The sequence below is a fragment of the Oreochromis niloticus genome, linkage group LG4 (assembly GCF_001858045.2).
Source record: "Oreochromis niloticus isolate F11D_XX linkage group LG4, O_niloticus_UMD_NMBU, whole genome shotgun sequence".
NCBI classification, from domain to species: Eukaryota; Metazoa; Chordata; class Actinopteri; order Cichliformes; family Cichlidae; genus Oreochromis; species Oreochromis niloticus.
In genome coordinates, this window is record NC_031969.2 from 27476298 (window position 1) to 27490527 (window position 14230).

A 14230-nucleotide genomic window follows, 5' to 3' on the forward strand; every position below is an offset into this window, starting at 1 on the left:
CATACGACCCTTTATACTCCCTTGTTTTTCAAAATATCCCCCGGAGACAGGAAAATTCAGATGCTTTCTTATTTTTTCAAGCATTATCCACAATTCATGTGTAGGACTGTAGATCAGCCAGTAAATCAACAGTTTTGTTACTATTTTGACTTAGTGAACCAGGCCAAAAGAGTTTAAAAAGCAGTACTTTGTCACTGCAGAGTTAATCTTTATAACCACAGAAATTTATTAGAAAAAAAGTGGGGGTCAGGGGGTCCAATGACCAAATGGTGGTTAAACAAAAGAAATGGTTTGTTCAAGCTTTTCTGTAATAATTAGGCATCACGGGTTTTAGGAAATGTATAAAATTTAAAAAATGTATCTTTATTACATAGAGTACAAAGTTATTCAGTCATGCAACTGAAGGGGGACTCAAGAGATTTAGGAAAACAAGGCCATCCATCAATTTTCTGTGGTCGATCAGAAGCCCCGCACTCCTTCTCTCGTGTCCTCTGGTGAACTTGCCGAGACAGTATTACATGTGAGGATCAATCACTTAAATATTTTTATACGGTAAACTTTTTATCAGCATGCAGTTTGTTTTGCTTCTAATGTAAACTCCACCTATACTGTTTTGACTGGTGTAGTTCTGTTGCAGAGTAAATTAGGAATGAGGCCATATTGTTACAGCTTTGGGAGGCCTATATCACTTTCTGGAAGCTAGAGTAGCTTTAATTTATAAATCATACAAGAATTTCTTTCAATGGCTATCTGATAACACTGGGGACCAGCAATGTTGTGCCACCCTGCTGGTTTCAGTTTTTTTTTTTTTTTTTAAATCACCAGATCCAACGTATATTTTAAACATTGAACCAGCTCTAAATTAAGTGGAAAAATGCTAAACACAAACTTTCAGCAAAACATTGTAACCACACACTAAAAATGTTACTTTGTAGAACAGAAGGGAATACATCTCACATCTATGAAGTGTTTTTAATGCTCATAAAATTATTTACCTTACTTGCAACTGGGGTCAGTTGCTTTTTAGACTTGGCACACATACCTAATATTGACTGTTATCAAGTATATGCACATTTATTGAGTGTACGTGCACACAGATGGATATTTGGATGCATGCAATAAAACACATCATCGTGTGTTAAGCCTTCAGGTTTTCTCAATTAAAAGACATTGGTAATGCATTAGTGTCATCATGATGGAAGTAAATACACAAGACTACTGTTGTGTTTATGTACACTTTTATTATCAGCACTTGACAGGTGGCAATCAGGCAGGACATAAAAAGCCAGATTACTTCTTTGTCTCCTCCTCCTTGGACAAGTTCTTGATGATCTCCTCCTTCTTGGCCTGGAGACGCTCCTCTCGGCGCTTGCGGGCCTCTCTTGTCTTGGAACGACGAGCCTCGGCCTGATCGCTGCAGGACAAACAGGAGAGACACGTGTGTTCATACAGTGCATAATCACAGCCACCACAGCTCTTTCACCAAAGATGTTTAACATCAGTGTGTTTTGTTTTTAGTTGAATAAATCCTGAAAACTGACACACTAAAGACTGAAAACATCCTTTATGTGAGGGCGGAACAAAAACACTGATCTTTTTGTTCTGCCCTCACAACTGCTAAATGATATAAAGATGCAGAGATATTCAACACAATCCACAGATCATTAGTAATGCTAACACCCAACAAACAAAACTCCTTCACAGTCGCTATGAAGTTTTCTAACAAACCGATCTATCGTAACCCACCCTCAGCACTTCAGCTTCAGATTCAGTTTTGTTGTCACAAGAACAGACACCGGAAATCTTTCAGACCTTAAGCAGTAACTCTCCACAGAGCACATCTGTGCAGCAGATAAATCTCTGTGCTCTTGTCTGAAGAACCCTCCACTGCTACTTGTGCTGCTGTATTTTATCAAGCTATTTTACTTCAAGTTTTGCCCTGCAGTTGATTTAGATTTTAATTTGCTGAGCTTATTTATTTCTATTTGAGTTTTTCTTTTCACTTTACTGAAATATTTTGTTTTGTCTTTTTAGACTTTGTGTGTTCAGGGCACATGTTTTAACCTGGACTTTCAAGACAATCCAGATGCCACAAATAGGCCTCGTTGTCCCAAATAAGTAGTAAAATACTTACGCCAGGAGCTTCTTGCGGGCCTTGTCTGCCTTCAGCTTGTGAATGTGCTCCATAAGGATGCGCTTGTTCTTGAACACATTACCCTTGGCCCTCAGGTAGAGGCTGTGGTACCTGAAACGAATCATGAGGAAAATAAATGAAAGGCATCACAATTAAATAAAAACAACAACAACGCCCACCCACACAAAGTGAGGGCAAAGGATTTAAAAGCAAATTCTTTAACCCTTGAATAATTCTGTAAATATCAGCAAGTTTCACTGAGCTGACTTTATTAACTAAAAATCAACCACATTTCAGAGTGTCCAGAGAGTCTTTATTAAACCACTGCAGAACCTACATGTGCCTGTCAATCTTCTTGGACTCCCTGTAGCGACGCAGCAGACGACGCAAGATCCTCATGCGGCGCATCCAGGTGAGCTTCTCGGGCATACGGGCGTTGGCAGTACCCTTTCTCTTACCTGGACAGGCAATAAAAAGACAAGTCAACTACCAATGATAATGCAAACTGATTTTAAATTAGCTTTGTTGTTCATTATCATCTTAAAAATGTAATCACTTTCTGCTTTGCAAGTTTTAACCTACCGTAGCCCGTGTGTCTTCCCTTGCGACGTGCCAGTGTGTTCTTGCGGCAGCGGGCCCTGGAGTGGACCGTAACAGGTTTGCGGATGATAAGACCATCCTTTACCAGTTTACGGATCTGCTGGCCTGAAAATGGAAGGAAATAAAGTGAGAGGATGGGATGCAATGAATACCACCTGTGTGGTTTCTATCTATCAAAGCAGTGCTGAGTATGATCCTCGGATATCCACAATTCATTCACCAAGTACAGAAGAGTTAACTAATATAAAAAATTTCCACCCCCCAAAAAACCAAACTAAAAACCAGAACTGCTCCAGAGTACTTACGCTGCAGTTAAATACTAGACACTGTACATGTACATTACTTCATACTCATGTCACTGACTCATATTGGTTTAATATAAATTAAAGCTGCTCCAGTAAAGCAAAAAATTGATCACAATTATTTTGGTCAACACTGCATTGAATTACTTAACAACCATTTACCCTAAGAAACTAATAAATTATTGAAATTTAAAAAAATGAAACAGATTTAAATCCCATGGTTCTCTCAGCATCAGTATTAAGAGTACACACTGTCTAATTTCTGCAGTACATGTATCAGCAGCAGCATTATCTGAAGACACTGACGTAAAGTTGAAACACTACATTTTTTTAAATAACATATACACCATTAGTGAAGTGAATATTCAAATATTTAGCAGCTCCACAAGAATCCCTTCAGAAGGGCGTCTGACCTAAAAACCCTGCCAAATCAAACTGAGGCCTGCTGCCTTAGTCTTCAGTGTTGATACACATTAACACTGGAGTTCACCTGTAAGATTGTGATGTAATAAATTCACTGTGCATCGAGGATGCAGGCCACTTAATTTATTTAGCTGAGCTGATCCTCTGGCTCAGTTTTGGGCACACACGTGTAGATAACTTTGCATGAGCCAGTGAACTTTTAAACTGAGCCGCTAACAAGGCTTAAAGGACAAACTACTTTTTGTTCTGCTTACGGGAGTTGGCGTTGGCGATCTCGTTGGTCTCATTGGGGTCCAGCCAGACCTTCTTCTTGCCGCAGCGTAGTACGCTGGAGGCCAGCCTCTTCTGGAGCCTGAGCATGCTGCGGGAGGCACAAACAACCAGCGGTCAGAATTACAGCTGCGATTAGACCTTCAACATCTGTTTCTATAGTCTTAAAAGCGTAATGTCTTTTTAAGGCGGTAAAAGTGTTGTTAACACACCAAAGAAATACGAGAGGCTTAGTTAAAAGCTAGCTGTGCGGCTAACTACCAGCCGGGCTGACAACATGGCCTCTCCGTCTACTACATCGTGTTACACAAAGCACCGTAAAAACATACCATGCTAACTTTGGACAGATCTATAAACTTTATATATTGATAAAAAGGGACTTTGTGTGTCTTAATAAAATGGTACGAAATTGAAATCTGTACATTTTAACGCTTAAATTTTGACTTTTACTATGGAGTCCACTCGGCTCCTACCTCATGGCTGCTACTTCAGTAGGAAAAGGAAGGCTTCAGAGACGGACCGGAAGCTACCATTTCTGAGGAGAGTCCATCTCTGATCTGTGAAACAGCTCGATGCCGATCCATACAATAATGGACGTTATTATCACCTTAATTTTTACATAATGTTACTATATATTCATATTGGAACAATAAATAGATTGGAAAGTGACAGAGAGAAAGGAAGTCTTTATCGCATCTTAAAAGTTTATATCGGTGATATCCCCTTTTGCCAAATAATGGCACTGCCCAACATTGCTGCACTGCATTATGGGTGGATAAGTAATTGGGTGTTTTTTGACGTTACACCACATGATAGCGATGTTGAGACAAAAACGCGAACAAATCGTGAACGTTAAAAAAAATACTTTAATAACTTTTAATAACTTTTTCTATTCTTAGTTTCACTTTAAATCCTAAAGGTTAGTTTTTCCTTTAAAAAATTACAGGACAGTCTCTCTTTTATCATCCTGCAAGTGGTGTTGCGTTCGTGTCAATGAAAGGACAACGTAACTGAAATGACAATGACAATTTTTTTAATATTAAAAAATTAATATAGCATATAGTAGTATAGCATCAAGTCATTAAACGTCTGGAATATTGATCTGATCATGTTAGCAATTGTTAATCAGTTTCAGCTGCTTTGGTGATAATTAAACCTACAACAGGTGCACTAGACAAGGAGCAATGAGACAAACCCCTGAAAAGGAATAGTGTTACATGTCACTGACATTTTTTCCCTCCTCATTTCTTTTCACCCTTTTTCAGTAGTCTGGCATTTGACTAGGGTCAGTGTCACAAGTGGTAAGACAAAAGCAAAACCTGGACCAGTAGCACAGGTAGTCCAACTTGTCCAGGGTGGCACATTAATATGTGCCATTGCCAGAAGGTTTGCTGTCTCTCCCAACATAGTCTCAAGAGCATGGAGGAGATTCCAGGAGACAGGCAGTTACTCTAGGAGAGCTAGTCAGAGCTGTAGAAGGTCCTTAAACCATCTGCAGGACCAGTGTCTGCTCTTTTGTTAAAGGAGGAAGAGGACGAGCACTGCGAGAGCGCTACAAAATGACCATCAGTAGGCCACTAGTGTGAATGCCTCTGACTTAGCAATCACAAATACTCCTCATGATGGTGGCCTGAGAACTAGGTGTCCTCTAATGGGCCCTGTGTCTCTAATGGGCCCTGTGTCTCTAATGGGCCCTGTGGCCGGTCCATCACTGGTGATACGTGATAGATCTGGAAGTGTCTGGAGAAGCTGTGGAGAACATTATGCTGCCTGTAACATCCTTCTGCATGACTGATTTGGTGGTGGATCTGTGATGTTGTGGAGAGGCATATCCATGGAGAAACACAAAGTGCAGGTGCAGTAGGTCCTGGGTTTGTCTTGATGCATGACAACCCCCGACCATGTTGAAAGAGTATGCACTCTCGCCTGACCTAAATCCAGTTGAACACATCTGGGTCATTATCTTTCTGTCCATCTAAAACCACCAATTTGCACACCAGACAGTGCAAGATCTCAGTGAGCCCTTGGTTCAGATGTGGGAGAATATCCAGCCAGAATGCATCCTTCATTTTATTAGTTTAGCTTTTTTCACAACATTGTCAGGCATGCACACAAGCACGTAGGAACCATATGAACTACTGAGTACCATTTTGAGTTGATGCAATAAAATTTTGACAAAACACACTAGCCTGAGGCAACATTGTTCACTTTATTTGGTTATCTTTGAATTTAGCCCGCTGTAGGTTGATCATTTTCATTTACATCAAACAACGTGGTCTCCTTTCGTTCCATAACCAGTGTAGAAAAATAATTGCTATTTCCAACAAGAAATGCAAGCAGAATTTTTTCCCATAATATTGCACAAAATATAATTATCTTCACACTGTCTGAACTGTGAGTGATGTAGTGTGAAATTCACCATGTAAAGGTGTAAAAGCTGCTGAGTAAATAATTAACCTGCTGAGAAAAATAGCTAAAGTGTGATTGAGAATCAGGAGTGTCAAGAATGACAAATAAAGATCATTTTCAGCTACTCGAAAACATGTAGTTTGAGCTTTGTTATTCTACTAGAAGCAGTCTTTGGAAGATGGTACACTGTGCTCATAAAGGGATGAACATGGTCAGCAACAATACTCAAGTAGGGTGGCATTTAAATAATGTCTAATGGGCACAAAATGTGCCAAAAAGCCTCCCCCATACCATCACATCACCGCCAGCAACCTGAACCTTTGATATACAGCAGAATTGATCCATGCTTTCATGTTGTTTACTCTAATGGTAGAAATCAGGCCTCCTTTCTCCCCTTCAGTAAGTCCAAAATGCAGCTGCTCGCCTTCTTACCAGAACCCATAAGCTGAAGCATATCTCCCCTGTTCTGGCCTCCCTACACTGGCTTCCTTTGTGTCTTTAAGAATTTATTGTATGTTTTTAAATCCCTTAACGGGTTAATCTTACCTTGCTGATCTTTTAACACCTTATATATGACTGTCTTCTTTAAAAATAAAGTTGGTTAGTGAGTGGGATTCTTATGAATAGACTTACAAAAAATAGCCATCTGATACATTACCATTTGACCGGCCACTTAGTAAGACTGCTGTTATAGTATCCTCTGCTTTTCATCCACACCAGGAGCAGCAGCCCATCACTATGGCAACACTGCAAACTTGTTGTGTGGGTGAATGAGGACCACTTGTGTGACTTCTTCACCTCAGGTAATATGAGTGAAAATCACCATCTGAGGGGGAAGTTCAACACAAAGTACTAGATCATCAACTCTCCTCCTCACTGCAGAGGAATGTGTCATCCAGCAAGAGAGAAAACAATCTGTAAACTCCATGAACTTTGTGTTGGGCCACTGTCTGCCCAGGAAGAGAAGCAATATAGCTCATCTGAACTGCCATGGCTTTTGGAGGCCTCGGTGCCTAGTCTCTGATGTCCTCTGGTGCAAATAACACCCCAGTTTGGGTTAAGTTTTTGCTGTGCAGGGGAAACAAAAATGCCTTCCCTTAACAAATATCGAACAAAAGGCTGCTCATTTGCAATGCAATCTCGCATCTAATTAGCATTATCGAAACCTAATGCTTCAAACAAATTATAATAATGCCAATCTTGATTCTATCTAATAATTCAGTAAATGTTTATAGGTGTACAACGGGCATCTCTAATTTCTTATGAATCCACAGCTTAGAATAAATAAGTGTTTCCGTAGCGTTTGTTCACTCACTCCTGACTGAGACACATTTTCAACTTTAAATCAGCCCTGTACTCTTGCTTCCCTCAAGATTTGAATCCCTGCCATTAACAGCTGCAATTAATTGGCTGTTGTTATACTGTAACATTTAATGGGTCAAAAAGTATTGATTCGTCTTCTGTAGTATCAACATCACTGAAAGTCTCTCTTCACTGTTACTGTACTGAGCCAGTAGGGAATCTACTGAATCCTCCTGTGAGCACCAGGATGCTACAGTGAGTGATATTTTTAATGTTGAAATCATCGGGATTTCGATGATAGTGAATTTAAACTCCTATCTGTGAGATTTCTTTCATATTGTTCATGAAATTGTCACTCACATAAAAGGACACAAAAACACAGCAGGCAGAAACCAAAGAGCCAAGAAAATTACCATGTATTGAATTAAAATGTCATGGCTGCACATTCATTAGAGTGTTGATCCTTGTGGAAAAGTAAATGGATACTAGAGCTGACTACCTTGAGCTACCTTGGGCAGCAGTAGAAAGATAAAAAAAAAAAAAACACGAGAGGCTAGCCTGAAAGTCCTGCTCTCCTGCTGCACATTATGTTCTTCTTGGAGGAGTATGTCAGCCAGTTGCTGCAGGAGAGTTAAAGGGACTGTTCAGAGACATGACTACCATAACTTCAAAAGTAAAATGTGATCCTTTTTTGCTTCTTCCTCCCATGCAAAACTGAGCTCAGCGGAAGTATGAGCTGCAGCCGCAGAGGATGATCTTGTGGGTGTTCAGTCCAATGGCATCAACTGGAATCAGGACGTCACACTGATTTCCCCCCAGAAGGGCTTTATCAAAGACTGCTGCAGGTGTGGGGTTCATTTTCCTTTGTGACTGGTTGATACGAGAGGAGGAGGTGGATGAATCATCCCTTTGTTTATTCAGATTTACACGGATATCATCAATGCTCTGTGAACTCAGTGTTTATTGCATTTCCGTGACTGTCGTCATCTAAAACTCATCAACACCCAAACCTAACGATAATTTTGGGAACCGGCTGCTCATTTCGATTTCAGCCATGCACTTGAGGTGGGAATAATTCGCTATAACAGTTAGCCGTATAAACATCTGAAAATGCCACACTGAATAATGTGCAGGAATCAAATACCAAATGGACCCTCAGAGACTTGCACTTGCACTTGAATTGAATTTTTACAACCTTTTAAGGTGTTTCAGCTCCTTTTTTAGGGGATACTCTTTGACTATACAATCTCCATGAAGTATCACAGAAATGTGGAAGTTTGCATCAATAGATGTGAGTTAAAACTGCATGATGAACTTCAGCAAACAGCTAAAAAGGAGAAAAACCAGAGCAGTAAGACTTTCTGGTGAGTTTTGACGTCAGTCAAAGGTTCAGCAGAAAACAAACACATGCACTCTCAGTGGGGATAGGTGAAAAAAAAGGTTCACAGTTCTTATCTTTTATTATTCTGAGCTGATTCACAAAAGCCACTAAAGAGTTTTAGAGTAGTAGCACAGGGTGAACAAATAGATTAAAAATAAAGGCATCTTTCAGGATTTCAGATATTTGATTTCCAGTTAACTTAGCATATCTTCATCGTGGCTCCATCAAAAAAGTATTGGCAGAAGAAGTGAACATTCTTATTGTAAGACTTCATGAAGATGTAAAAATTCTAAAGGAAGACCAGTAGCTAATTTTTTTTAAATGGTCCATTCAGGAACTATAAAATAAGCCATAGTGCCTTTATAGCCACACTAACTGTCCTCTTAAAATGATGTCCCCAACAATGCACTGCTTAAACAACAAGTCCTGAAAAACAGATGCTTTATTTCTTTAGATTTGGCACAGAGACTATCAGACAGCATGAAAAAAAAACATTTTGAGATTAAACTTTTCTAAAGATCTTGAATATTATGAATATATTTTTTGGTCAGATTCAGTATACGAGACCTTTATTGTCAGTGTGGAAGCAACGTCACATGATGTATAGGAACAGAAGTGTTGGACCACACCGCTTAATCTTTCAATTAGAGCAAAGCAAAGTGGATATTTTTAGGGACCACAGCAACTCAGACACAAAGTGGGAGATCAAATAAAGTTAGTGGCTCCCTAACCCCTCTGGTGCATAGTGTGCAAAAGTGGCCAACCATCTGCTGACAGAGTTCCAAATGTCCTCTGTCTTTAACATCAGCAGAAAAACTGTGCACCATGTGCTTCATGGCATGGGTGTCCATGGCTAAGTAGCTTCTGGTGCACAGTTTTTGTCATAAACCTGTAAAATTGAACATAAGAATATTGCACATCAGGACCGTACATGAAGTACAGTTTAGTGGTGTCGCAGCTGTTGTGAAGAATTTGAGTTTCAATCTGTTTGTGGATGCTTTTATAGCACTAAAGCACCTGCCTGCTGCAAGGAACTTGAACAAATGGTGTCCAGCATGTGTCGTGTCTTTGTGAAGTTGCTCGGCACTCTTCAAGCAGCGAGTGATGCAGAGATGTTCCAGAGATGGCTGGCAACAATGTTTTGTGCTGTTTTCAAAACACACTGGAGTGCCTTTTTGTCAGCTTTGGTGCTGCTACCCTACCAGGCTGTCATGCAGCTTGTGATCGCAGTCTGTAAAATTTGGCAAGCAATTATGGGGGAAAGTTGGCTCTCTTTGACTTTTTTAATAAATAAAGGTGTCGTCATCCCAGGAAAGGTGCTCAGTGATGTGAACCCCCCAGAAACCAGAAGTGGAGGGCTCTTTTCAGGTCTCTGTATTGATGTATAGAGGTGTCTGTGGTTTTCTTTGTAGTCTTTGTTTGGTGGCATAATTGGTGTGTTCGTGTCCATGATTTCCTCAGTAAATGCATGCTAATAATTCTTTATTACTGAGGTGGGAGTACTATATAATAACGTTTTTATTTTGAATATATCAAAATACTAGCTGACAAGAGAGTAGCAGAAGCGGAATATTCCAGCATCCAAAGCACACTGCCAAAAAAAGAATTTCTAAAAGAGAAGAAACTAAGAACTGTGACCTGCTGCCTGAGTCGAGGTCAGCAGAACACTTTTGCAGCATTTTAAAGAGAAAGACAAACCAGCAAAGAGGGTTTTAAAAAATGTTTGAACAGTGGAACAGCAACAGTTCTTCATAGATCTGCACTGTCCTGCATGTCAAAGACAATTTAATCTGTCATCAAAAGCAAAGGCAGAACAGGATGCAAATTAATGAAAAAAATAAAAGATTTAAGTAATTAAAGTTGTACTGTTACACTGAGTTCCTACTGTGGAGCCTGCACTTATTACAGTAAATCTAGTTAAATCAAATCAAATCAAATCATGAGACTGCAAAAGTTTCCCCTCAACTCATGTGTCATGCTTCTGTTACTGGCTTCCATCTAATGTCTGTCCAACAGATACATTTAATATCGGGGCCTTAGGCTAAATAACGCCATCAAAAAGTCAAATCTGAGCAATTGATAAGTGGCAAAAACTTTGCTTTCACTTTCGGTCTAAAACAATGTGCCTTAATAAACCAGGTGCAAGCTACCTGCTCAGCATCAAATGACAAGTCGGGAAATAGCTAGCTGAAGAGCTGGTTAAGGCATGGATGTTTTTAAGTTAGAGGACAGCAAAGATAAAAGGTATTGTTTACTGGATGTGTACTCATGGGATGGTTTGCCTATGCATCTGCCCACAAGTGATGATTTGCATTTAGCTGTCCACTCATTTATGTCTTTTCTGTTGGTGTTACAACTCCAAGGGACAAAAAAATGATGTTTAGTTTGATGATCTTGAAAGCTTTAAGTTAATTATTTATAACTTTTTTTACTAGATACATTAAAACTGTGAGATGATAGTGATTCATTTTTTAAAATATGTCTGTCTTTATTTAGCTAGGTAATGCAAAATTTGGGCACATCAGACAGTCTTACCTGCTCCTGGATCAGCATTATATCCCAAAGTTTATTTACTTATTTATTTTTACCCAAGGCCACATCAACATCATTCTCCTCTTCTTCAAATCATAGAGACGTCAGGCATTGAGCCTCCCTGCTGCTACAACAAACTAGCTGTCAAATTGAACTATTCTCACCCCCCATTATAGCCCCGCGGGACCTTTGATTCCTGGATCCCGGTGCGGGGACCAGTGGCTCAGCTTGACAGCCTATCCACACCCACAGCATCCATCGCTGCGGCTCGCTTCTCTCCATCAATCCATAAATGAGGGTGGGGTCTGTTCAGTGGGGCGTGGATCTCGGCTTCCAGCTGGAGTCTGTTGAGTTGAGCGCACACAAGGAAAAGAATCGACGTCAAGACAGAAAGAGAAACACATAAAACCCGAGAGTAGTTAGAAGACGCTGCTTTCAAAATAAAAGCCTGCCTGCGCTAGGTCGACTGATTTTATAGCCATTAGTTTCTACTGTCTTTCACAAATATAAATTTAACAAAACTGCTACCATCTATTAGTTTTAGCCTAACACTCAACTAGTGAAACCCAGTGTTTTGCATTGTTTACACAGTGCAAACAATGAAAAACAATATTGTATATATAACTTGATGTTGATAGGTAAGTTGTTTTAAGTCTCGGGGAACAGTTCTTCATCTGTTTCAGGACTCATTGTTCTTTTTTCAGCTGAGTGTAATTCCTTATGGCCAGTGTTGGGGTTATTGCTCCAAAAATGTGACATATTACATGTTAATTACATACTCTAAAAAAAAAAAAGCCCAAGTAACACACTACACCGAACATGGCTTATGACTGGTTGTATGTTTGGGCCTATTGTCCTACTGCAGAGTAAACCCAGGACCAATCAGGTGCCTGGAGTCAAAAGTCCAGCAACACTTTGCATTACTGATGCCTTTTAGCATTTTGCTAACCCTGAAGGAACACAGGGGTCAAAGTTCAAAGGATCAGATGTCCCTGAAGAAACCCTTAGGTACCCTGCTGTATGTTCAGGCTGTTGGTGGGCTGTTTGCAAAAGTTGGTTCTGCCAGAGGTCTCTTACTGTGAAAAGGGAGTTCTGTCTCCCCACCACTGCCAAATGTATTTCTCTCTAATATTCTAGAATCTTTACCTTATTATACATAACAAACGCAGTTTTGAACATGTGCTATACGGAATAAACATCTAAAACTTTCAAACAGGTAAACATAATAATACTTGTAGTGATGCTTCTTACCTATTCAAAGAATTTTGTTTTGAAAGCAGGATAACCGGATGTATCTGTACGTCACACCCATAACTTGACTCTTGTGTAAAAGCCTGGTGCGACAGTGTGTAACGCTATAGGCTGGAAGGAGGCAGCTGTTGCCATTATATTATCAACCAGCTTAGACGCATCAGCGGCTTCATTCTCTCCGAAGGAAAAAAAAATAAAAGATGAGTCGATCGACACCATCGTAAACACACTAAACTAGAAACTGAAAATAGATTTTTAAAAAGTTGAATCAAATGGTACAGAAAAGTAGTATGTCCAGGACGCCTTCGACCTCAACCCAGGAGATCCAAATGGACATGTTCGACCATCACCCACACACACAGGTAAGACCAAGAAACGGGAAGAGGGTAAAGCGTAAATATTATGGAAGTATTATGTTAAAAATCCCATGTTGACTATTTTGAATTGATGCTCTATATGGTGCTGGTGAACATTAAAGCTGCTGCACTTCTGAAGATTAACAGGTTGTTTCCAATTAAGTCGCTTAATTTGCCTTCGGGGTGCCGAGATGCTCGTGTACGCTGCACTGATGAATTTAGTCAAATTAATGATTTTAAGAAGAAGTGAAATGGATGAAATATACTAGTTTTTCTTCACTACGGATTTTGATTTATAGCTACATCCTTGTTCTGTGTTTAATTTTTGCTGGCGTTAATAAGTCTGTGCTATGTAACCGTGATGTGACGCTTGTTTATATGCCGTCTGACCAGCGGGTTCCCAGGAAAACCACGCCTTTGTTTAATTGATGTCTAATTATCGAGTAACATGTTGAATTGACCAGCTTCCTTGGGGGGGGGGGATTTAATAATTTCCATAAATGAAAGAGCGACTTGAGTTTTTCATAGGTGGAGTTGGTTTATGTTGTTGACATTTTTTCCCATTTTGTAACCCCCCCCCCCCCCCCACACACACACACACACCCCACAAACAAATAAACAAACAAACAAACAAAAAACATCAAATAAAATAATAATAATAACTCATTTATAGCCTTTATCTCCCCATGGTGTCACCTGTTTTACAGCCACAAATACACAGTGGCTCTTAGGAAGTGACATGACGTTGTGGGCATGTTTAGACATAAATGGATGACCAAAAAAAGATGAGAATATCTAGAACAAACACACCCACGCTGGGCTCAGTCATTATCTCTCTGGAGAAGGGGAAAAAAACAGAACACCTCACCATCACAGACAACCAGCGCTTCAAACCCTGCCAAGTCCCGCTCTCTCCTCTTTACTCCCACTTCTCCCCCTCAGCTCTCCATCCACTTTGAATGTGCCACTATGCCCATCCTGCTCTCGCCTTCTCACCTCATGTGAGATGTCTGTTTTTAGAAATCAGATCTTTATCTGCTGAGAGGCTGTGGTGAGAAGCAGATGGGCACGGTGCTTGTGCCAGGCAGATTAGATGTAAAGTTCATGTTGACCTGCAGCGGGATATGCTGTTATATGCACTTGTGTTTCTGCTGTAGAGAGAGAAGAAGAAAAAAAAACACATTTCTAATATCCTGCAGGAAATGGCCAGAGTTCTCTCACCAGCCACTTCTTTAACACAGAAGAAGAAATGAACTGTGTGCCAAGAAAT

At 40.0% G+C, this 14230-nt stretch overlaps 2 protein-coding genes across 6 annotated transcripts in view; one reads left to right on the forward strand and one right to left on the reverse strand.

The window, feature by feature from the left end:
- Positions 1–1221: 1221 nt before the first annotated feature.
- Positions 1222–4302, reverse strand: rpl19 (ribosomal protein L19). The gene is made up of 6 exons (XM_003442012.3): positions 4203–4302; positions 3714–3820; positions 2717–2839; positions 2472–2592; positions 2135–2245; positions 1222–1414 (listed from the first exon to the last, which is right to left on the reverse strand). The coding sequence occupies exons 1-6, from the start codon at positions 4205–4207 to the stop codon at positions 1291–1293; spliced, it is 591 nt and encodes a 196-aa protein (XP_003442060.1). The 5' UTR covers positions 4208–4302; the 3' UTR covers positions 1222–1290.
- Positions 4303–12689: 8387 nt separating this feature from the next.
- The window catches only part of cacnb1 (calcium channel, voltage-dependent, beta 1 subunit), a 40061-nt gene continuing 38520 nt past the window's right edge, over positions 12690–14230 (forward strand). For 3 of the 5 annotated variants that reach the window (XM_005468888.4, XM_005468889.4, XM_005468890.4), the window contains exon 1: positions 12691–12966. In XM_005468888.4, coding sequence (XP_005468945.1) covers positions 12877–12966 — 90 coding nt within the window. In that variant the 5' untranslated portion in view covers positions 12691–12876. Of the gene's footprint in view, positions 12967–14230 lie in introns of all 5 variants that reach the window. The other 2 variants (XM_003442010.5, XM_003442009.5) reach the window with 2 other exon arrangements.